This window comes from Brassica napus, chromosome A7 (genome assembly GCF_020379485.1).
Source record: "Brassica napus cultivar Da-Ae chromosome A7, Da-Ae, whole genome shotgun sequence".
In the NCBI taxonomy this organism is placed as follows: Eukaryota; Viridiplantae; Streptophyta; class Magnoliopsida; order Brassicales; family Brassicaceae; genus Brassica; species Brassica napus.
The window spans coordinates 18559512-18584310 of record NC_063440.1 but is presented as its reverse complement, the minus strand read 5'-3'; the positions used below and the strand labels follow the sequence as shown (position 1 = coordinate 18584310).

Here is a 24799-nt window from a genome sequence, read left to right as displayed (position 1 = left end):
GTGAGTACATCTTATTCATCATCATTAATGACGTTCTCAAAACAGTTGCATCTCCTTCTCTTCTTCTTCCTCCATCTCATAGATTCCTCCGAACACAAAACGTTGCCACTGTTACTTAAAACAATTGTAAATGAAGAAGTGAGATATTGAGATAATGCAGATGGGATTGATTATTTCTTGTTCCATCACAAGGAAAAGCATATTGCTCACTCCCGTCCCTGTAAACTGGATTCATCATCATACTCTCTTTGATTTGGTAACTATAGTGGAGAAAAAGTCATGTTAATATAAGATGTCAAGTTCTATCGCCCACACTCTGGGTCTAGAATGGATTTATTATCACATCCTCTAGTTTATCTGGTTTTGGTGCCGTAATCGTCTCAAGAGTTTGAGTAATCAACTGAAAGATATCAAGAGCGGTTTTGATAGCAGGTAAGAAGTATTTCTCATTCATCATAGCTTGTCTACAAACGAAGAAGATGTAAAATATGGCTTAGCTTATTCACAGATTTACAGCTTCTTGATTTCCCTGTCACTGACCTCAGTACCTGTGATGGTAGAAGGGGGCTTAATAACTCAGATGTTCATTTCTCCTCTTTAAATCAGTCTCATAGGTGTATTACTTCCATCCCAAGTCTTGGACCAGAGCCAGTATCTACTCCTGACAAAGCATCAATCAGGAACTGCCGATGTTGGGCTTCAAAAGGTATATATAAAGTCCAATAATTAAAATAAACTCAAGTTAAAAAAATGTTGAAACTTAAAAAAGATGCACCAGCCGGGAATCGAACCCGGGTCTGTACCGTGGCAGGGTACTATTCTACCACTAGACCACTGGTGCTTCGGAATTTATAACACATTTAAAACATTATCAATATTATAAATTATTGGTTTCGTGTAAGTTTATCCATAATCAAGGAGGTCTCCTCTCCTCACCTAGGTCTTCATCAGAATCGAAAGCAAATCAATCAGAAGTCACACCATAGAGAAATCAGCAAAGCTCCACGATCATTAACAAGTAGAGAGATTGATTTATTCGAACTCAATCAAGCGAAACCCTCTTTATAGATTTGGGTACGTATCCTCTCTCCGGTTAAGAGGTGAAGAGGAGGGATGAGGAAAGAGGAGAATAATAATCATCAAACAGATAATAAAAGTCGGGATCTTCCGAAATGGGTCTGCCAGAAATGTCAGCACTCTCTTACCATCGTCGGCGTCGATTCCTACGCCGGCAAATTCTGCAACGATTCCCCTCCTTCCGGTTTGCCCCCCTTCTTCCCTCTCTCTCGTGATTTCAACATAACTTTCTATTTTTCTGTGGAAAATTTTTATTGAGTTTCAGAATCAGACAGAACTGTGTGTAATGAATTTTAGATATGCCTTATCTTGTCCTCCTGACTTGTGTTATAAATAATTGTTACATAGGCTCTTCCATCCACGGAGCTAATAGATTAGACTTAATAAAGAGTTTCAGAAACAGACAAGACAAGACTTGTGTGTAATGAGTCTAACTTAGTTAGAGTAAAAGCTTGCTCATCATAATTTGCCTTGTTTAGAAGTTACTTCATGAAATTATTAGACTTATAAATGAGTTTCAGAATCAGACAGAACTGTGTGTGATGAATTTGTGTATATGTCTTCTTGTCTTAATGACTTTGTGTTATAAATAATTGTTACATAGGCTCTTCCATCCATGAAGCTATCAGTGTTCAAAAAATTGCCTAGATTAGAAGTTACTGCTATGAAATTATTAGACTTAATATAGAGTTTCAGATTCAGACAATGGCTTCTGTTTTAAAAAAAAACTAATGTAATTGTTGTATCCAGCAGCAATGCAAGGCTCTTCCATCCATGGAGCCAACAGTGTTCTTGGTTCAACACGCATGGACAACTCTTTTGTTGTTCTACCTCGACACAAGCCTCAAGCTCAGGGAATTCCTCCACGGCCTCGTGGGGCTTCTTCTCCTCAGCCTCACGATGCAACCCACTCTGGGAAGGCAATGGATGAATCGTTTGTTGTCGTGTATAAGTCTGAGTCAGCTTCTGACTCAGGAGCCGCTTCTCAAAATACGTTGTCTTCGGTTGAAGTGGGCCAGAATGGTCCGTTGCATTCAAATACTTCTGGGTTTAATTCGAGTATCAATGTCTTAAACCGTGCGTTCGATATCGCAAGAACTCAGACACAGGTATGATGCTTATAAGGTTTTGGCTTTTCGCTGATTGTATCTTAATTTCTGATTTTTTTTCGTTCTCTCAGGTTGAACAGCCGTTGTGCCTGGAATGCATGAGGGTACTGTCTGATAAACTTGAAAAGGAAGTCGAGGATGTGACGAGAGACGTGGAAGCATACGAAGCATGCGTCCAACGGTTAGAAGGAGAGACCCAAGATGTGCTTAGTGAAGCTGATTTTCTCAGGGAAAAGAGGAAGGTAAGTTTCAGTTTCTAGCTTATTTTTCAACTTTTGCATATAATGTTTAAGTAATAAATGTCATGCTCCACTTAGATTGAAGAAGAAGAAAGAAAGCTTGTTGCAGCTATAGAAGAATCAGAGAAGCAAAACGCTGAGGTGAACCGTCAGCTGAAGGAACTTGAATCAAAGGGAAATCGCTTTAACGAACTTGAAGATCGGTAAAGCTCTCTTACTGCTCCCCTGTTGGCAAAGATACACATCTTCAGTGCTATCTTTTATCTTCTTACATGTCTTTGTTATAGGTATTGGCAAGAGTTCAACAATTTCCAGTGTCAACTTATAGCTCATCAGGTGCGTTGCTTCTGATACTCTTACGTTTCTCCCTCATTTCACTAAATGATTATTTGACCTTGAGAGAGTGATCTCTCTCTTATTTCATTATATTAGCTGTTGGTTATGTTTATTTAGTCAGTGTTGAGTCTGTGAAGGAATAATAGGCTTTATCAGCATAGCACCTGTTTTGGTAGTATTAGTGCTAATGATGATGTGTTTGAAAACAGGAAGAGAGAGATGCAATATTGGCAAAGATCGAAGTCTCACAAGCACATTTAGAGTTATTAAATAAGACAAATGTACTGATTGATGCCTTCCCCATACGGTACGACGGAGATTTTGGTACAATCAACAATTTTCGACTTGGGAGACTCCCTAAAGCACCGGTAAGCTTTGCAACTTTCTGTGTATTTGATGTCCATTACCTCTTCCTGCTCATATAAAACTACATGACGCGTTATCAGGTTGAGTGGGATGAGATCAATGCTGCTTGGGGACAAGCCTGTCTTCTCCTCCACACCATGTGTAACTACTTCCGGCCAAAGTTTCAGTATCCTTGTTAACACCTCATAATCATTTTCTTTATTTTGTGTGTGTGTGTGTGTGTGTTTGATTTTATTTACTGTAAATGAAGTTTTATCCTTAACCAGTATCCTTTTCTAAGATGCCGAGTCAAAATACAGCCAATGGGAAGTTATCCTAGAATTGTGGACAGCACCAACAGCACTTATGAGCTGTAAGTGATTCCCAACGGCATATTCTAGTGTGTGTGTGTGTTGTTTATCTTTCTTCAGCAATTTTGTACTGAAAAAAGTGTGGTGATGATCTTCAGGTTTGGTCCTGTAAACTTGTTTTGGAGCACTAGATACGATAAAGCCATGACGTTGTATCTGATATGTCTTAAAGACTTTGCTGATTTCGCAAACGCAAAGGACCAAGAGAACAATATTCCACCAGAGAAATGCCTCAAACTCCCATTCAAGTAAGTACCAAAACCTTTGAAGATTAAGCTATCTTGTGTTGTTAATGAGTTACAATCCAGAAGTTCCTATAAATGTAATATCTTTTCTTTTTTTAATGCAGAATCGAAAATGACAAAGTGGAGTCATATTCAATAACGCAGAGCTTTAACAAGCAAGAGAACTGGACCAAAGCACTGAAGTATACTCTTTGCAACCTGAAATGGGCTCTCTATTGGTTCGTTGGGAACACTAACTTCCAGCCTCTCTCTGCAACGGTCTCTTTGCCTTCTGATGTATCAGCAGCTGGTTCCTTGTACGCCAAGCGTGGTCCTGGTTCTAATAACCCGTCTAGTAAAACCTCAAGAAACTAGTGAGGGTAACAAAATGAAACTAGCGACTTTGTATGATGAAGCATTTGCTCTTATAGCATCGAATAATAAGAAACACTGATGCTTATAACTTATTGTACAGCCTCGTTCACATTGTGTGTATTATATGAACTTTATAGTTTGTTGGTTTTCTAGTTTCTGTGAAAGGTTTATTATCTGCACATAAATCACAAAAAGTTTAAATTGGAACAAGCCATCTTTTAATTATTATTACTTTATAAAGAGTTAAAAAGTCTTATTACTCATCCATGATCCACCAGAAGGAGAAGCATACATAATTATCGATTCTAAAACAGGCCAAAAAAAAAACGAGTTAAAATGATCTAGGCTTGATGAAGATATGCAAGCAAGAACCTGAAAGGCTTCCCAACACAAGTAATGCTGAAGAAGCCGTTTGCAAGTCTAAGCCTATTTTATTACAAGAAGGCACTACCCAGTTACAATTGCTTTGTAACCTCTCTTATTCATAAGTACTTAATGATATAAATAACAACAGTAGTTTTTTTTTTTTTGGTCAAAAATAACAACAGTTGTTATATTTGTTATTAAAGTAAAAAAAAAACAATGCTTGTTATTTCTCTGGAGAAGATTGTTATTATATATGGCCGGTTCCTTTTCAATTCAAGGCTTCTCTTCATCTAAGCTAGAACAAGGAGGTCCAGGCATGGAGTCCGCGAAAAACTCCTCTATTTGATATGCAAAGCAAACCAAGAAAGAAAACAAATGAGATGAGTAATGAAAATAAAAATAGATAATGGATGATCACAGAGAGCAGTACAATATAGTTCAGTTTGATTATGTTTGGTTTTCTACTGACATGTTTCAAGACTAGTGTTTCATGAATAGCTGAAACTTTATGAGATTATTAGTGTTTGTTTACCTATGCCCTCTTGGTCAGGAGAATCCAGCAAGATCTCTGAGTCAGATGGAAGAAACGGTGAGCCTGTATAGTCTCCTAACGCTTCTAAATCTCCAACATACACATCTTTATCCAACAACCCAGCTCTTGTTATATTATACATATATAACATAAACATTTGCAAAAAAAAAAAAAAAATGAAACTTACCTCCCAAGTTTGACAGATCTGCAGTGAGGTCAGAAAGGCTAAAATCCCAGGGAATCTGATCAAATGACACATCTCTAGAATTCCCAGCTCCTCCTCCTCCTCCTTCTCCATCTGCTCCAACATCAGCCGTGAACTCAGAATCAAGCACTGAAGTGTCCATTACCATGTCTGAATCAACAAATGGAAAGTGTCCACTTGATGCCACAGAAGCAGGACTCACTGCCATCTCGCCACTGCTTGGTGGAACCACTTGAGGAGGAGTTTCATCTTCCACGGTTGTATCATCAACCACCATACTAAGAATTACACAGAGTGAGATATTTTTTTTAAGAGATCAAGATTTTAACTATAACTCTGGGAGTTGTTGGTTCTTACTCATTCGTAGAGTTCATCCTCAATGGCTGGAGATGGGGAGGTGCAGGGACTCCGTTAACAACATGGCAGCTTGACATTGCCGTTGCAGCAGCAATATGGGGATGGCCTTGAACATGCATTTGAGGATGCGGTAGTACTGGATACCCAATTTGCATGCCAACTACTGTACTGCGAATAAACAACGGTGTTAAATAACATTGAAACCAAAACCTTCTTAATTGTAAAAATTGCAAAATAAACAATACAAGTTTTTGCCAGGTAAGGTAACATAGGGGTTTTAGACTTTATTACCAGGTGGCATGGGATGATGCATTCCATTTGGCATAGGTGCCAGAGGAATCTTTGGAGGAACAGGAGGATACTTCATGAGATGGTACTGGTGCTCAAGCAACTGATTGAATATAACTATTTGCTTCTTCAGCTTCAACCTTATGTAATAAGCCCTGAAAAAGTCTGCGTTTCCTTCTTCCAGTTTCTGCCAAACTGATTCCACAAAAGAAAGAATGGAAACAAAGTAAATGATGGAAAGAAACAAAGTGAAGAAAGAGACTTGAAGAGCTTACCCAAGCTTGTAAAGGCAGGTTCTATCCTTGCCCGGGTCAAGAGGGTCTTCACCACCTCATCTTTGTTCATGTACAACTGAAGACATCTTTCTATCAAATTCTGGACCTACATCAATCATCAGATGTTACACAAAGACACACACAGACATAAATAGAGACAGGGAGATAGAGGCAAATATATTCTTACGAGTTCAATATCTTGTCTTGAGACTTTCCTACTATCATTGCTTGGAGCAGATACAGAAACGGCATCTTGTATAGGAGAAGCATCTAATGATTGGTTAACTTTCTGTTCACTTTGGGACTCTTGTGAAGTTTGAGCGGAAGATTGTAGTTTCTGTGCGCACTGTAATTAAATAATATATATAGATTCTATTAACATTTCACTTTTTGTTAATCAAAAAAGTACTGATGAGACAGCTTACTTAGACCAATAACAACTAATCTTAGCCACAAGAGAACTTTAAACATTGTCTAGTTCCCTATATGAAAGTACTGATCTAACATGAACTACAGTTTTTGATACTTTACAAAAGGGGAAGGCCTCTCAAAAACCAAGGAATCTTAAGAAAATAGCAGAAGTTACTGAGTTTTGAAGAGCACTGGAAGACTGTATTATACAAGAAGCTGTTACCTGTTCGCTCTTCATTACTGCTGAACCTAAACTGCTTTGATGATCCTTCTTCAATCAGAACTCTCCTCTTTAGCTCAATATCTTGGTCAGTTTCTTTGTTTTATAATTTCGAAAAAATCAAAGATAAACCTGAGTAACAAAAGCAAGAAGAAAAAAACAATCAGCTTATATAGGCCATACTGATACCTAACAGTTTGGTAGCTAAAATAGTCAGCTAACAGTTTTTTTTTTTTCTTTCACTGAAGAATTCATTGATTCATCATAACAAACAATCTTTGTGTATTTCTCTCTTCTCTAGTCAGCTAACAGTCAAAGCACTACATTTTTAGCATACCAATAAAAAGAGAGCATTTTCCACAGTGATTTGTTAATTGTCAAACAAGAATAGAAAGTGAGTCCCTCAAACATTTGTTTAATAGTGTTCCAAATCCCAAGTAAAGAACATTACAGAATCTATCCAATAATATAATAACAAAATACTATTTCATAAAGTTTAACAACCTAGTTAACACAAACTAGATCTAAGCAAAATAGTTAATAGTTCATACCCAGTGTAGACTGTTTCACATTCACATCAACTACAGCATAGCAAGTAATAAAGTCTCAAACTTGCAAAAACCACTATTAGAATATATTGAGATGATTTACATTTCTAATGAAGGTTGATAATTAGATAATTCCAGAAAGGTTTAACATTTGTGGGAAAATAAAATAAGAGAAAAGCTTTCTGGATAACCAAAAAAAAAAGAAAAGAAATCAACTGAGAAGAAGAAGATGGAGATTGAGATGGTGAGAAGTGAGAACAGAACAATGAAACAAAGATTTAAAAATAGAAGAACAACAATCAACACACCCCCACATGAACAGAAACTCTAATATAATATTCAAGAAAAATCAAAAAGGTATAAAGAGATTATAGTGAGAACTGTCGAATAAACAAATCACAAATAAAAGATTTCAGTAGCGAATCTCACCTTGAACCCTAAATCTTACACACTCGAGTACAAAGTAGTAAAGTCGACAAATTGATTAGATCCAAAAAATGCTGTCTTTCAACAATTCATTTGAACTAGAAAGAGCAAAGAAAGAGAGAGAGAGAGAGAGACCAAATGAAAAACAAAACAAAAGCTTTCTGAAAGTTCTTTTTAGTAGAAAAGAAAATGAAACTCTGAAAGTAAGTCAGTAAATGTAAAATGCAAATAACAACAATAGATGTTAAGTTGACTACTGGACAAAGAAGAAGGAAACAATATCTGGAATATATAAATACATGATGCTGTTCCCTTTTTTAGTTATTGGTATAGGATAAACATTACAGTACAGGATAGGATACATTAAATGGAAAATTTTCCAAAAAATACTTTGAAACAATTTTCATTTGCTATAAACATATAACATTGTAATTTTAGCGGTATAAACCTTTCGATTTTTAAAAATTTAGGTATTATTTAGATATAAAAAATTGTGTATTAAACAAAAACCAAAATAGATGACAAAAAAAACCAAAATAGTTAATGTATTTTTATAGCAAATGAAATTATTTCAGATATTTTTTTAAGAATTTTCCCTAATGAAATCATTTTGTGTAAATGTAAGAGAGCTTGGTTTCAGTTCAAATTTACCTTTATAAAACTAAACCGAAATTGCACAAAAAAAACTAAACCGAACTAAACCAAACCAAAATTTTAGTTCAAAAAAAAAAGAAAAACTAACGTATGTGGTCAAGTTGTTGATTGTTGTGTTACGACAAAATATGGCCATGACCTGCTTCTCTGTGTAACTCTTTGGGAGTGGCATTTTCCATAATTTTGTGGTGTAAGGACCACTTCCTCTTCTAAAACCTATACAAATACTAATTTTAAAATTCATATCCAGTTTACACTTCTCATAACGAACGGTCTCATTTGAATATCAATCCTAAAATTTTGAAAGTTATAGACAATTTAATAAAACACATTTTTTTTTTACAAATTCAGAGACCTTTATTTTCCATTTGTAAATTATTTTTAAAATTTTGGAAATCATAAACCAATGTTCATTTGTTTATATACATGCTCTCACTTTATAGTATTTTTCTTGGATAAGAAAGAAATAAATACTAAGAAATGGTTATGTCAGTATTCACTAGGCACCAAACAAGATCTCAATGACTCAAACGTTGACTCCATTTTCACTACAATTGTTTTATCTTTGTACTATAATATCTCTACGTTGAAATGTGTTAAACAATTCAACATGTTACATCCAAAACACTTCCACAACTACATTCTTCATGTTCATATATATATATATATATATATATATATATATATATATATATATATATATTCTATTAAAGATTTGTAAATATTGGCGTTTATTTATTCAGATTAAAAATAGTTATTTCGTCGTATTCATCTTTTTCCTTTTTGTTTGGTTTCATCTGACTGATTGATTAGAAATGGTGTAGACAGCATTGTATATTATCTTGACACTAGATTTTGTATGGTGTATACAAAGTAGAATTTGCATGAGACTGGAGATATTGGCGCAACGGGAAGGATGGGCTTGTGCTCCGTTTCACAAATTTTTCATAGGCCCACACTAAGCCCAGTAATGGCCCAAAAAATATAAGCAAAGCAAAACACCCCACACTGTCCATATACCAACCCGACAAATATTTGCCTACAAAAACAAAACAATGTCTGCTAGACAAAGCAAAAACTGCAGCTTTGAGAGTTTGGTCCGAAAGAAACCAGTGTTTACATGACACCACTCTAAGCGCAGTAATGATCCAACAAAGGTTTTTTTTAACTAACCTACAGAGGGTAATTTTCTGGATAATAATCGAAACAAAACTACAGCCAACAGTGTACGTTTTTTTCCTTTTTTTGTTCTAAAAGAAACGTAGACAAATTATTTCTTGAATTTTTGATAGAAAACAATAAGCCCTGAATTCTAATAGAGTCCTCTATGTGGGCAAAAGAAGCTACATTTTCTATGGAATGAAATTCTAAGGAAAGAGAAAGAAAGAAAAAAAGTTACCAAAACGTTGAGTTCGCTTTGAGAAAGAGTCTTGCGTTTTTGTGTAACCAGCCAGCTTTTGGATCGCTTGAGCGATGCTTACCGAGACCTCTTGACTTGCTCTCCTTCTTTGTTGCTTTGAACAGAACATTTCAGATTGGTCTTGAGGTTGATTAAATTCGTGTCTTTGATTCTTCTTTTCACCGCTTCACAGCTTTTTGCCTTCTTTTGATTGATTTCCAAAGATCCCTAGTGATGTAATCACACTGTTTCTTCTAAGTTCTTGTCTTTATTCCAGCTTAAACTTGACCACGCCGCATTGCTGTTACTTCCCCCTGTTCGGTGTACATCAAGAAGAATAGTCTCATCAAGAATGTTGTTTCGCTCTGATACCAACATTTTGTCTGTCTGCTATCGGAAGACTATATTACCAAGCTTTACCTGGGGAAACGAGGCGAGGAAGGATCATCAGGTGAAGACATATGAGCACCACGATACCTTGGCTGATCTTCAAATGCTCCACCAGCAGAAAGGTTTCCGTCATTTCGATGTGGCGCTTCACCCGCAGGTCCATGGGACGCAAACTCGACGTGTTCAGTTGGTGAATTGTAAACAGAGTTATGATCGTGTGGATAATACATCATCACCGGTGGACCGTTATGTCCCTCTGAAGAAGTCGCATTGTTCTGCTTCATGCCCGGTGGCATTCGGTACATGCTATAAGCAACATTTCCAGGACCATCATGTGAGCGAACAGGACCGTTTCGAGATTGGTGAGAAGAATACGAGGACGATTCATGCCTATACGACGACCCCCATTGCCTATCAGATCGGTCTTGCCTTGGCTTATTATCAGCTTGGTTACGATTGCTGTGGCCTCGCCCAGAACCCCGTGCCTTTGAGTTATTCCAATTCCCTTCTCTATCGCTGTGGTGCTCGTTTCTGTCATGCCCATAATTCCCTCGCCTCACGCCGGATGTCGGCCGCTGCTCCCTAGGGGAAATCTTCTGCAACCAATTCAACACAAGTTTAGAGCAGTTTGACAAAACAAAACCGTCATGAGTTTTATATCTAAAGATACTAACAAACAAAAGATAATAAATAATCAGTAAAGGAGGAGATAGCATATAACAAGCAGGGTTGGATAAAGAGCAAACGAACAAGAACCAAAATCATAGCCTGAAACATGCCCAAAACCTCCCAAAACATGCAAGTAGATTAAGCAGACAAATCATACTGTTAATTCATTCAAGACCCATACGCCACAAGACTATCAAACATTTTATCAATAAGAAAACAACACAAAAGCTCATCTTTCATGCCTTACGAAGTAGCTCAAGTTTGTAAGTTTGTAGAAATCTCACAAAACCTATGGATAGGGAACAACCTACACATCACAGGATTTGGAAAGCATGCACACAAGTATTAAGGAAGGGATTCAGTTCTTACAGGATTTGGAAAATAGGTCCCCGTCCCACCTCGGTATCTGGGAGCTTCATTAGCATAACGAGGGTAAATGTTAGGTGGCCTGGTAGAAACAGGTTGTACAGGGGCAACGGGTAGAATACGAGGTCCGTAGGCCATGAGCTGATTAACTACATTGGTGTAAGCAAGAGGTCTTCCAGGGCCATCCCATGGTAAACGCCCCTGGAGATAAGTAGGTGGCACTACGACGGGAGCAGGATACAACACCGGCGGATGTTGAGAATTTTGGCAATAACGGCCATACTGCAAATTTTGCCAATGGTTGTCAAAATCTCCATTGAGAATATCATTCTTGAGCTCTGTTGGTTCTACAGACAACCCAGCTCTGGTAGATTGCGAAGACACATTTAAATCGGACTGGTCTCCCTTTGACGAGTCAAAACTTTTACAGGAATCATGATTATCTACTCCTTCATCCACACTGAGATGGCTTGCCGAAGCATCTGATGTAGCATTACCACCAGCTTGATAGTTGTACATTGGAACCATTGTAAAGAATGGAACAGGTGGTCCAGTGGGGTAAAAAGTATATCCGGAACTATCAGCTTCGTTTTGTTGCATGCCATGGCCAAGGATAAATGGAGCAAGAGGCACTGTGGACTCTGATCCACTTGCCTGAGCTAATTCATGACCATGTATTTGATGCCTCTGAAGTTGAAATGAAGCAACAGGTGGCCGAGGGCCAAAATCCCTTCCGATTGCTTCATTGCTAGATACAGGAATCCATTCTCTGTTATCATCTTCAACCTGGATTGAGTGCTCAGGAACACTCTTCCCTTTTCCATACAGTGCAGGCACAGCCCCAGAAGCTACTTTCCTATTCCGTTTATCCCTAGCTGGCTTTGAGCCCCTTGTAGTTGATCCATCCCAAGAGCTTTCAGATGAAGTCCTACTTCTAACGGAACTAGCACAAGAAACAGATCTAGAGCCTGCATTTCTCTCCTCACTCTGAATCTGACTTCCTCTGACTGGAGAGTGGGAATTTTCTAAATCATCTCCCCTTGTTGACCGTATTTTACGACTTGAGGGTACAGTAACGTGCTCTGCAGAAGATGAATAATGTTTATCGTTTGCCTGATGCATTCCATCATGACCATTTTCAAGTCTACAACTACGAGTTCCGCGTTCTTGCTCGTGCCAGTGCTCATGGCCAGACTCGTCAACATTCACTTGTGGAGACCCCATATCCTCATTACCAGCTTTGCTCAGCTTTTCTGAGATTGGATCGGATCCACTAGGAAGATAATGGGTAAATGGTGAAGAAGCAAAGTTTTGCTGAAATTGTACATTAGTACTCCAAGGTGTCTCCATGAAAGGAAAGTTAGAAGGAACAATACCAGGCACATTCCTCTGACCATATCCCATTGAAGCTAACATGGCTGGTGTAATTTGCAGAGGCATGTGGCCCGTAGGAAAATTAAAAGGAAAAGGAAAGTGTCCATTAAAACCTTCCCGGGTAAAAGATGCCATCGAGTTAACAAGATCTTGCTCTTCCTGTTGCATTCCATGTTCCCCTGCGGCAGAAAAATCTTCATTCACGGAAACCGAACCTAAATCATCATAATAACTGTTCACTGCGCTGCTCATGTCAGCAGTACTATCAGGACTTCGCGGGGATGGTGTATGCCTAACTGACGATGAGTCAGCCGCATATCTGATATTGCTTGACAAACTTTCAGACTCCATATTAGTTTTCCTGATATTTTCAGCCCTCATAGAATTAGGTTGGCGTTTTCCAGCTTCTGGGGCTCTACTGCGCCTTGGTTGCAAAAGAGCTTCACCACATGTCTCAGTAAGCTCAGGACTCGACCGCGTTCTGGCAAAGAGATGCCTTCCATGAAAACTATTCACCATAATGTCTGGCTTAACAGTTTGCTGAAGTTTATCATTTGAAGCATTTTGATTAGAACGAGCTTCTTGAGCAAGTTGGTAAGCGTTACCACAACTCTTTGGGTTTTGATATGTTGCTTTAGATGTAATTTCTGTTCCACAGTTATTCTGTTGAGAGGGCATACTGCGAGCTCCTTGAACCTCACCAGAACGGATGGAATTTTGGTTTCTTTTGCTGCTTGAAGAACTACTAGCATTTTCAGCTTGAAGACAAGGCTCAGGATCTCCCAGTCTTCTTGATAGCCATAGGTCATTTCCAGGAGCATCAGGACGACGACCGCTGCCATGTCTATCCCATGTATTCATAAAGAATTGGTTAACCTCATGAATCAAATTCTCCTTAGGGCATTCAAGTAACCTAGCCAACTTCTTAGCACCAAGAGTAAATGCACTTCGTATCCTAAAGAAGTTACCTGCCACAACAATTCAACCAACAAAAACAAAATCCAAGCATGTAAATAAACCAACATGTTTGTGCATCTTCTAGCTTCATATTTGATAAAGAAATAATAAATAAAATCTGAAACAGGCAGCACCTTTACTAACACTGCGTCCAAGGTTGTTGTTTTCACGCAAAGGGTCTATGACATTGAAATGCTTGGAAAGAAAAGGCTGCCCCTGTGTCTCCTGAGCAACAGGGTTAACTGCATAAACTCTACTACAATATTTGAGAAACGCTTCGTTACGTCGTAACTCTCCAACATCTTTTCGAGGAGGCTCCGCTGCAAAATTGCATAGCAACATAATCAGTACTATAGACAGTTAGATGCACAACTAAAGCAAAGGTGAGGTAGACAGCATTTGTAAATACCTGTTACATCTGGTAGTGAACTAACTGGAACAGGGCCCCATAGGCTAATACAAAAATTCTGCCAGTCAAACTTACTAAAGAACTCAAGAAAACGATAGAGAACCTACAAATGCAAGCAATCAAGTCAGGCGATTTGACGAAACCATTCCTGACAGAATAAAGACAGTTTGGTAATGTCACTACCTCGAGGGGTCCAGAAAATGAGTTGTTGAAAACATGAAATATGTAAAGAACCAAGGTTTCCAGGGCATATGTTGAAATAAGCCCATGGTGAGCTCCCAATATACGGCTCTCGTAATAACACCAGGCTTTAATCAATATGATACTACGCTTGAATAAATGGTTCTGGTTTATAAACTGATCAACCTGCATAGATAAAAACATAAAGATATAGAAATTAAAAATCAAGCCAAATTCAGAAAGAGAAAGCAAGTGGAATGTTCTCTATGGTTGACCTGGTCAAGGAAGCATAGCGTACACAGCCCTCCAATCTGGTTGAAAGATATATCCACCACAATGTTCTCCACCAGGCACTTAATTAACTTCACCTGAAACATTGTACCCGCAAAACCTTAACAAACAGTCTAACATGGAGACATAGACCAAACCCAGGGGGAAGCAATATCATTAGGATAAAGGGGGGCATACTTCTGCCTGAATATACTGGACTTCTTTGACATGAAACTCAGCATTCTCATTCTTCTCTTCCTTTTCCAGCATATCACGAACCAAATTAGCCCAAGAATCCTTCAGATTCTGGTTAGTGCTGAAGGCCGTTAAGTCGATGTCTCCATCGGGCAAGTAAGTCTTTAGTGGCACAGATCCAAAAGTAAAGATCTGGTAGAAAATGAAAAGTGATACACAAAGTCAAATATCATATATGAATTAAAAACACACTACAAATCTCCAAGCTTTATCTGGATAATAACAGGAGCAAACAGCAAACAAACAGTCACACCAACCACATCCACAAAAGGAAACCCACCTCAACCTGAAGAGGGAAGCATTCCATGATAAGCCTCCGCACGTATCTAGCAACAGCATTCCGGCGATCTTCCGAAGGCGGATTCGGCTGTATATGAGAAATGAGCTCAGCGGTTCTTTCCTCCGCAACGGCCCACCTTTCCGCATCGAGAGGCCGTGTCACAGATTCAGACATCCCCGGCAACAGCCCGTTCGGAAACAAGCCACTAGGCGACGACGGCGGAGAAGCCGCCGCCCATGATTCATTCTCACCCATGCAAATCTCTCCCGAACTTCACCTTCTAATCCAATCAAAGACTCTTATCTACCCAACCGTTACGGTTACTGTCAAGCAAGCATTAGATTGTCTCTTCCGCCGATTAACCTTCGATCTGCCCAGATTATCTACCAAACAGTAAGAATCTAAATCGATTCAGTCTCCAATCGCAAATCGGATAAGGAGGAAGAAGGAAAACCCTAGGGAGGGAGGAAGATTCTAAAAACAGAAAGGAGCGGAAATGAATAAGAACCGTAGGATTGATCCAGAGAAAATCTAGCAGTATCGACGAATCGAGAGGGCAAATGCGAGATTCATCCAAAAAGGTTGCTTACACTCACGGACTCTCTAATCGCTGCTCATCTATTAGGTTTTTGTTATCTTCTTCTCTATTCTCTCTACTATCTCTTTGTTTCTGGGAGGACGAGGCAAAAGTGGGAGTGTTTGGTGACGAGGATAGGCGGGGGTGTTTCCGTACTTTTCAAATTAAAATAAAAACATTTAATGTCTGTATTAATTGTGCTAATTATCATTGTAGAGTTTACTTTACACACACAATTATAAATTTTTGTTTTCATTATTAGTAACTAGAGATCTTTTCCGCGCTTCGCGCGGATTATGTCTTATAAATTTATTTTATTTATAATATTATTTGTCGATTTTTTTCTTTTACATTAACTTCTTGTTTTTCCAATGTTAGTTTTTCTTAATTTAAATTTATATATTTATAATTTTTCATTTTTCTTGTTGTAGATGGAGAATTATATTTTTTATTAATGGTTTTTTGTATGTGACATAAACTTTTTGAAATTTTAAAATAATATTATATATAGTACAATTAACACATTAAAGAAGAGAAACATATTCAGACACATTTTACACAGGTTTTATATGCATAATTTTAAATATTATATATGTATATATTATAAGTTTGAAACATGTAAATGCTTTCTAAAACTAAATATTTGTTCTGAGTTTACATAACTTATCGAAAGTTTTATCTCTTTTTAAATTCTAATCACAGAAAAAATATCAGAAAGTTAGTATAGATGGGTTTTTTGGGCTTTTAAATCAACACTGAAAAATTACATGAATCAAATAACAACAGTTTTATAAACAACTGGATAAAATTTGACCGAGCCAAAGATTTTCACACAATATGTTCTTTCTTCTACAAATTGCGAAGAGCCTATAGACACAAAAAAAAATCATAATTTTTGTTTTCACTTATATAACATTTCTTCTCCTTTACACACGGAGTTTATTACACTGCTATAAGCAATAGAAAACTCTATTCATATAAGATTCACATCTATGCATTTTGACAAAGAAGAATTTTAGCCATCTTTAGTTTTGGAATGGACCAACATCAGTCATATACACTATATTTTTTCTGTGATTTAAATCTTACAATTTTAATATATGTGCAAATTTCGATGTGAAAAAGCACGCACGCCATTTATCATTCAACCTATTACTTTTTTCAAAGTAAACACTATAATCCTCCTTTGGTTAGCTCCACAAACTAATCTCTTTGGATCAGTTTACTAAAAAATATATATACTAATGTCAGCAAAGAATATAAACACTATCAACAACAAATATTGGCACAAGACTATTTGGTTCAAGGAACATATTCTACGTAATGCGTTTATATCATGGCTGGCTTTGCGAAGAAGACTGCCAACCAATGATCGCTTGAGCTTTTTTTTTTTTTTTTTTTTTTTTTTTTTTTTTTTTTGGCGTTGGGGGTTAAATGTCTCAGGAACGTGCATCCTTTGTAATCTGGAAATAGAGACTCACCATCATCTCTTCTTTGAGTGCTCTTTCTCTCGCTTGATATGGGAGCTTTTTGCTGCTGAAGTTTGGATTTCTCCTCCGACTGATCTACACTCTATTGCAGCCTGGATCAATCAACTTCGCGTCAACGCAGATGCGCATGTTACTCCAGTCATCAAGCTCTACTTTTAGTCAGCCATCTACCTGTTGTGGAAAGAGCATAATGCTCGTGTGTTCACAGCTGTCTCCTCACCTTCATCAGTCATCCTTGCCTCTCTCGACCGTATGATGCGTGACCGTCTTCTTTCTTACCCGGCAAGTTCTTCTTTCTCCTCTTCTCTACTTCTTTTTTATCTTTCTTGTATAAGACCTCCTTAAGGTTTTTTTTACCTTGAGTTGTTGTTGGTTGTTTTTATTTTCTTGCTGTAATAAATTGTTTAAAAACAACAGTGTAACTTTTCAGAAAATGATAATCTTAAAATCTTATCAACAAATATTAACTTATTTATGTGAATATATATTTTTATTTTAAATCATTTTAGTGGACGAAGAAAGCACCATAATTTGTACAACGAATTTTCTTAGATTCACTTCATCATACTCACCATTTTACCATTTTAATTACATAATTTTACATGAGCTTCTTCACCCTTCCCGATTATTTTCTCGTTATTTATAACTACAATATAAAGTTATAAACTATATATATTATAAATTAATAATTTATTTACCCTTGAAGTCTAACGATTAAAAATATAACATAATTCAATATAGATATATGATTCTATTAATAAATTAGCAGTTACAAATTTGAAATTTCTAGTAATATCAAAAGTCATATGTTAGTTATTATCTTTTAAATGATGTCTATTTTTAATTTTTTTGGATGAGAATATTTTGGATGAGGTGGATAGTCTCAAAAGCCTTGAATTTAGTCCCTTTTATATAGTAGGATAATAAAAAACAATTAAAATGGTGAAATGTTACGTATTTCTATTTTGAGTATGCAAATATTCCACGTGCTCACTAATTTTCCTATGGATGAAACCATTCCATAAAAAGTCATAGAAGTGACTTTATGAACCTCTTATCTCTTTGGTTGATTTAATTTTGATGTGTATATATGCATATAACAGGTGTCGCTTTCGTTCTGCAGACATAATTTCTTATAAGTGTGTAATGATTATGAAATGTTGTGTATTTCTTGATTAATCAGATGAGAAATTATGATATTGGTTAGGATTAGTTTGATTTTTCTCTTATACGCATGATTTTTGTCCAAAAAAACACAAGCATGATTTATTTAATGGGCCTACCTAACGACATATTTGAGTTTAATATTGGGATTAGTTGTTTCTTCCTAGCAAGCCCATGAATATTTTAACGGCTTTACAACCTTTTTATTAACTCGATTTGTCGTCACCACAAGAAATGTATACAACTTTTTTATTAACTTGTTTAGTCCTCACTAGCGGCATTGCGCTCTTTCCATATGGAGTACATCGAAGCTTGGTAAAAGAGTCTACAGATGAGCGTTATGTGTTGGTCCGTTGAAGGCCGAGCAAGCCACTCCAAAATGGCTTCAAAGGACTGAGGAGGGTGGAGATTAACCCGATTGATAAAGTGTTGCCAAACAGAGGAGCTGAAAGAACACTGAACGAAGAGGTGTTCCCTAGATTCAGCGCAATTGGCACAAAGGACACAGGAAGCAGGTACGTCAAGCCCCCATTGTCTCATCCTATCTCTAGTTGCCAGACGATGTCGGACATTAAACCATGTGAAGAAGGCGTGCTACGGAATGTGATCTCATGAACCAGACTTGTCTAAGCCATGTCACCTCTGGACCAGGAGGATAGAGATGATTCCAAGTACTTGCATGTATGTTAGCAAAGACACATCCAAATATTTCTAACATCCATATAAGTTAAACATGCAATGCAGATTGGTACGTGAAAGTCCTTAGACTTGTTTTTGTTGAGACAAGGAGTCGCGCATGGAACGATCCGTTCAAAAGTTTGAGGATGAGAGCAACAAAGTCAGGGTAATTACACGAGAAAGCTCGTGGGACGATATCTCTATGCATCATCATCACACAGTGAACATGTCTCTCGTCAAGACCAAGCTCCTCCAAAATCTTTTCACCACCACAAGATACAAACGGTGAACCAAACGTGACCACATGTTTCATGGCTTTAAAACTAATTAACGAGTTCATGAGCAGCACATCAGGTTCATTATTAACGAGAGTTACCTTCAAGAGAGTGACGTGAAACTGAAACTTAGCTCTATAGCCGTGTTCGAGACAAATGCTCGATTATTTCGGGTAGAAACTGTTCGTATATTCCTTTTGTTGCCTCTCATAGATTCCTCTGTGGACTTAAGGGCATCTTTAACCTTTATGGAGGGGGTGTTTAACAAAAATAATATAATATTAGGTGGATCTCAGGGTGTGATCTACAGAATTTTAGCATCAATTCTTCTGCAGCTTATTTAAGCACCGCTGTTTGTACTTTTCGCGGACTAAACTGACACGTAATCGTGGAGATGTATCGGTCCGCGATTGGTCTATTTTTAATTTATTTTAATCAATAATAAAGAGAATAAAAAAAATTTAAGCACTCCATTATGGGTTGTTAGGTTAATGGTGCTCTAGAGCGTGATTATTGGGGATTTTTAAGGTGGAGTTCTTAACGAAATATAAGAACACGTCTCTTAACTTTTAACTAAAAAAAAGTTAAGAACCAGCTCTTAAATAAGTTAAGAGACCGTTTCTTATATTTCGGTAAGAACTTCACTCTAAGAACCCAAAATAATCATGTTAACCCAAGTGCTTATGAGAGGAGGTGCTTAATAAAAAATAATATAATAATAGGATGGGACCTATAAAATTTTAAGCACCAGCTCTTCTGCAGCCTATTTAAACACAGCTGCTTGGACTGTTCGCGGTCCCACTGACATGTGGTGGTCCGCAATTGATCTATTTTTTTATTATTTTTTATCAAAAAAAAAAGTTTTAAGCACTCCATTGTGGGTTGTTAATGGTGTTCTAATGCCTCTTAGTAAAAACCAAACCTAAGAGCACCCTTTTATCGGTTAAAAGTGCAGTTGATTTAAGCAATTAAATTTTATTTATTTTTCATTAACCAATATGAAAGTGACACTTGGTTAATGGAGTTTCTCCTAATGTTCCTAAACATCTAATTTGAGAACCGTATTTGACTGTCTTTCTATCTTTTTACCTTTTTTGATTATTTTTCATCTTGAAAACTTATCTTAGACACCTCCATCTAAATAACCAAATTGAACCATAAATGGCCATCCCTAACATAATTCACTATCTTTACCTCAAACTTAGTTGGCCCGAAGAAGAGGTTTTCTTTAAAGAATCAGATCCCTAATTATAACATCGATGACCACACTAAAGAGATTATAATCTGAGAAAACAGAGGATTTCATTGAGAGCCCATGCCGATTGACTTTTCTTTGTAAAAAGTACTAAAAAGTCAAATGGTCAATAAATATTTGAATTTAGATATGATATGTCATACACTCATACTCATTTAAAATGTACTATCTATTATTGTTAAGAAAATAGTTTGGAAAACTCTAGATTGGAAGCTTTAGATGACAGTGACAAATTTATAAAGCCCTGAACTAAAAACAGTCAACAATGCTCTATATGCATGATTTAATTTGAGAGAAAGTTAGGTTTAAGCTTATTATACAATTATCTGAAAATGATGTACATCGCATTGTATATGAACACTTTGAAGGGCCAACACTAACAAAAGAACACATACCTAACTCACCGGGAATAATAAATAACATAACATTGATCTTCATAAGATTTGTTTCATCAACATATTCATATGTAAAATCGAATATGCGAATAGGCGAATAGTAATAATAACTAATTACATGTCACTGGACCCATAATAATAAATAAAAAACAAAAAAAACTAGAGGGGATATATAATGAAGCTGACGTTAATCCTCTGTACATTGCACCAAACTCTCTGCAACTTGTAACCCCATCCTTATCTCATCAACCTCTTCTTCTTCGTCAAGTCTCTCGAATCATCGAGAATCTTTTTTATATTCTCTTTCTTTTGGTGTTATACAAAGAGATTCCTAAGAACATTAAAGAAAAAAAAAACAGAGAACAATTTTCTATAAACGAGAATCATCTATATAAAACATGAACTCCACGATAGCTGCGGGAGACGGAGATGTTTCGGGTGGCGCGGCGGAGTTTATTCAGATTAGATTGAATCATAGACACGATCCTAAGGAGAACCAGTGTTCTTCGGTTCTCGTTAAGCATATCAAAGCGCCTGTCCATCTGGTAAGTCTATGTTTCTTTGTCCCTGTATATCGCTCTCCCTTGTGTGTTTATCGCTGTTTTGATTTGATCATCAACAGGTTTGGTCTCTGGTGAGGAGATTCGATCAGCCACAGATATACAAGCCTTTTGTCAGCAGGTGTGTAATGAAAGGTGACGTTGGAATTGGCTGTGTTCGAGAGGTGAACGTTAGATCTGGCCTCCCAGCTACTACTAGCACCGAGAGATTGGAGTTCTTTGACGATAACGAACACATTCTTGGTATCAAAATCCTGGGTGGTGATCACAGGCTTAAGGTTTGAGTGTGGCTTTAGCATCTCCCAACGAACTAGGCTTCGAGTTGATGGATTCTTGCAGTAGAGCTGTAGGTCCAATTGACTAGCCTTTACCACTTCAATGAACTAAACCTTCATTTTTCTGTTATTGCAGAACTACTCATCAGTGGTTACAGTACACCCAGAGATACTAGATGAGAAAGCGGGGACAATGGTAATAGAGTCATTTGTGGTGGATGTACCAGAAGGGAACACCAAAGACGAGACTTGTTACTTTGTGGAAGCACTTATACGATGCAATCTCAAATCTCTGTCTAGTGTTTGCGAAAGAATGGCTGCTCAGAACATGACATGACTTATGGACTGGTACTTAGTGTTCGTCCTCAAATAGCAACACTGGTAGGCGAAACTGATCACGTGAAATACATGCTCTCTGGATTATAGCCAGAGATTCCTCTAGACTCTAGTACTCATTTGGGACTGATTATGTGTGTGTGGTTGTATAAATTATAAACTGCAGCTCTATATTTTTTTAGTCAGGGCAGGAATGTAGTTTTACCTTTCAGTCAAGTTTCTATTTGTGAAATATATGGACCACCAAAAAGTGAGTTAGATTTAAAATTTTTGGTTTCAGAAAACTGCAGCTCTATATTTTTTTAGTCAGGGCAGGAATGGAGGAGAAGTGGAGAATCGCCAGAACCGCGAGAATCACCAGAATCGCGAAAATTATTTTTCCCCAAATTAAAAAAACCCTAATTTTTTTAATGGTTTGGGCCGCCCAGAGTCCATTCGGGCAGGACCAAATTGTCCACGGGTGAAAACGGTTTTACGCCCAATTGGACCATTTGTTATTTGGTCAAGCCCATGAACCGCCCATCACAGTTTGGACTGGTCAAGCCCATGGACGGCCCGACCATTTGACAGCTCTACCTCTAGTACTCATTTGGGACTGATTATGTGTGTGTGGTTGTATAAATTATAAACTGCAGCTCTATATTTTTTTAGTCAGGGCAGGAATGTAGTTTTACCTTTCAGTCAAGTTTCTATTTGTGAAATATATGGACCACCAAAAAGTGAGTTAGATTTAAAATTTTTGGTTTCAGAAAACAGAGGAAATTCAACTTCCAACTTTTATATATCCAAGTCTTTTAATTACAACCAGAACTAAACAAAATCTATATTATAGGATAAATTAATTGCAGCAACTTAAGTCACTTAACATCACTTCTTGAAGGAATGATCCTCTGTATTAATAAAACAGAGTAATTTTATGTATTTGCAAAACAGATATTTAGTTTGGTTTTGGGTTTTCCGCATAAGAGTTAAAAGGAAACTGATTTTGTTTGTTGTTGCTGCTGATGCAAGTAGGCCTGGGCATTTTAACCTGGACCCGAAGATCCGAACCGGAACCGACCTAAAAATACCCGATCCAGACCCGCATCGGAAATTTATAAGTACCTTTTGGGTCTAATTTTTTGTATCCGAATGGATTTGGAACCGAAAGGAACCGACCCGAATAGACCCGGACCCGAAAAGAACCGACCCGAATAGATCCGACCCGATAAAAACCGATTTGTACCCAACTTAAAAACATGTATATCTAAAACTATAATGTTTTTGTGTTCTATTTTATATATATTATTTTATGATTTAGTTGAAATATCTTTTGTTAACAACATTTGTTATTATTTTGTAATATTGTTTAAGTAATATGAAGCTTTAAAATGTAAAATTTAGAGTTTAAAAATGTTTTATGTTAATTATTAATAGTTTCATTTAGGTTATTTTGTAAAATTTTAGATATATATGACAAATATTAACTAAATTTGATAGAATTGGGTATGTCATGTCTTTTTTAGATCCTAAGTACCCGAATCCGACCCGGACCCGATATGGACCCGAAAAATTATAGGTATTTTATGGGTATTTTAATTATAGATCCGAACCCGAGAAGAACCGATCCGAACCTGAACCGAAAATTTCTAAGTACCTATTGGGTCTAAATATTTAGGACCCGAAAGACCCGGATCCGAAAGGAACCGGCCCGAACCCGACCCGAAGACCCGAACGCCCAGGCCTAGATGCAAGTATCTTTTATGGAGTGTAATTGAAACTAGATTTTGACCCGCGCGATTTTGAAAAATATGTTGATATTTGTTTTTATGTAATTATTAGGATTTGGAAAAATGAATCCGAGGAACATAACCGATACCGATCCAAAAATATAGTACCAAACCCGAACATAAATTGATTAAATATTCTAATTATTCAAAATTTTGTTATTTAGAGAACCGAATCTGATCCGAACCAAAGTATTTGGGTATCCGAATTTATCTAAAAATAGATTTATATACTTATATATATTAATTATTTTTAGATTTAACGTATATAAAACATCAAAATGATACTTTTAAATTGGTTTAAATACTTGAAAATATATATAGATAGTCAAAAGTAAATATCTGAAATAGTTAAAGTATACTCAAATCACCAAAAATACTTAAAATAATTATTGATTCCGTATCCAAAATTTCAAATCAAGTCAATTGATATGTTAAGCTTAAGTATTATGACATATGTTATTCAAATTTATACGTAATATATTATTTTATTTATACATTTTGAGAAATTTAAAATATATAATGATTTAAGACTTTAAAAATAATTTAAATTAGTTATCCAAATCCAAACCAAACCCGCAAAGATCCAAATCGAACTCAAACCAAAATTTAGAAACATTCTAATAAGGCTGAAATCTTTGACCCCGAAAATCCGAAATACAAACCGATCAGAACCAAACCCGTATGGGTACCCAAAAGCCCATCCCTAGTCATCATTATATATCGTATCTTATCATCATATAATTAATCGTATTTTATATGTGCCATCATATAAGTAATCATATAATTAATAGTATTTTATACACATCATCATATAAATAATTACATATATTATTTTTTTTAAACTTAATATGAAATATAAAAGCCATAATTTGAGTTGGTATTTCAAATTGGGCTTTGTATTATATTTTTCTTATATATATTGACAATATTTTTTTATAATGATTATTGAAAATAGTTTAGTAAAAATCCATTTTTGAATATATGTATATTTTTGAATCAATTTTTGATATAAATCAAATTTGAATTATTATTTTGATTTGAAATATGTATATAAAGTTTAAATTTTGTTTTATGGTTAGTTTAGAAAAAAAAAATTTAGGCAATTAGATTGACCCATT

At 36.5% G+C, this 24799-nt stretch overlaps 4 protein-coding genes, 1 long non-coding RNA gene and 1 other non-coding gene across 12 annotated transcripts; 2 read left to right on the top strand and 4 right to left on the bottom strand.

The window, feature by feature from the left end:
• Positions 1-770: 770 nt before the first annotated feature.
• TRNAG-GCC lies at positions 771-841 on the bottom strand. Its single transcript has one exon. It is a non-coding gene; the product is annotated as a tRNA-Gly (tRNA).
• An 84-nt stretch (positions 842-925) lies between these two features.
• Positions 926-4228, top strand: LOC106353284 (beclin-1-like protein). 2 transcript variants are annotated; one of them, XM_013793011.3, is made up of 10 exons: positions 926-1261; positions 1828-2186; positions 2258-2428; positions 2504-2628; positions 2713-2761; positions 2971-3129; positions 3208-3293; positions 3408-3479; positions 3576-3725; positions 3827-4228. In XM_013793011.3, exons 1-10 carry the CDS (start codon positions 1114-1116, stop codon positions 4074-4076), a joined length of 1569 nt encoding a protein of 522 aa, XP_013648465.1. In that variant the 5' UTR covers positions 926-1113; the 3' UTR covers positions 4077-4228. The 2 variants fall into 2 exon arrangements, with proteins under 2 accessions (XP_013648465.1, XP_013648466.1); XM_013793012.3 differs by having other exon boundaries at positions 927-1261; positions 1831-2186.
• A 309-nt stretch (positions 4229-4537) lies between these two features.
• On the bottom strand, positions 4538-7938 carry LOC106356869. Of its 2 annotated transcripts, none has more exons than XM_048735690.1 (9): positions 7708-7938; positions 6734-6862; positions 6287-6445; positions 6100-6205; positions 5828-6019; positions 5537-5699; positions 5162-5457; positions 4975-5079; positions 4538-4780 (listed from the first exon to the last, which is right to left on the bottom strand). In XM_048735690.1, exons 2-9 carry the CDS (start codon positions 6746-6748, stop codon positions 4716-4718), a joined length of 1101 nt encoding a protein of 366 aa, XP_048591647.1. In that variant the 5' UTR covers positions 6749-6862; positions 7708-7938; the 3' UTR covers positions 4538-4715. The 2 variants fall into 2 exon arrangements, with proteins under 2 accessions (XP_048591647.1, XP_048591648.1); XM_048735691.1 differs by lacking the exon at positions 7708-7938 and adding an exon at positions 7282-7635.
• Positions 7939-9571: 1633 nt separating this feature from the next.
• On the bottom strand, positions 9572-15598 carry LOC106353282. Of its 5 annotated transcripts, none has more exons than XM_048735686.1 (10): positions 15416-15598; positions 14908-15277; positions 14571-14759; positions 14378-14470; positions 14106-14288; positions 13923-14025; positions 13648-13833; positions 11186-13524; positions 10178-10743; positions 9572-10071 (listed from the first exon to the last, which is right to left on the bottom strand). In XM_048735686.1, exons 2-10 carry the CDS (start codon positions 15160-15162, stop codon positions 10062-10064), a joined length of 3924 nt encoding a protein of 1307 aa, XP_048591643.1. In that variant the 5' UTR covers positions 15163-15277; positions 15416-15598; the 3' UTR covers positions 9572-10061. The 5 variants fall into 5 exon arrangements, with proteins under 5 accessions (XP_048591643.1, XP_048591642.1, XP_048591644.1 ...); XM_048735685.1 differs by having other exon boundaries at positions 14908-15290; positions 15416-15595; XM_048735687.1 differs by having other exon boundaries at positions 10178-10740; positions 14908-15578.
• Positions 15599-20943: 5345 nt separating this feature from the next.
• Positions 20944-22179, top strand: LOC106353281 (abscisic acid receptor PYL9). Its single transcript, XM_013793003.3, has 3 exons — positions 20944-21286; positions 21364-21579; positions 21713-22179. Exons 1-3 carry the CDS (start codon positions 21140-21142, stop codon positions 21911-21913), a joined length of 564 nt encoding a protein of 187 aa, XP_013648457.1. The 5' UTR covers positions 20944-21139; the 3' UTR covers positions 21914-22179.
• On the bottom strand, positions 21785-23486 carry LOC125576226. Its single transcript, XR_007314608.1, has 2 exons — positions 22489-23486; positions 21785-22019 (listed from the first exon to the last, which is right to left on the bottom strand). It is a non-coding gene; the product is annotated as an uncharacterized LOC125576226 (long non-coding RNA).
• Between the last annotated feature and the right edge of the window lie 1313 nt (positions 23487-24799).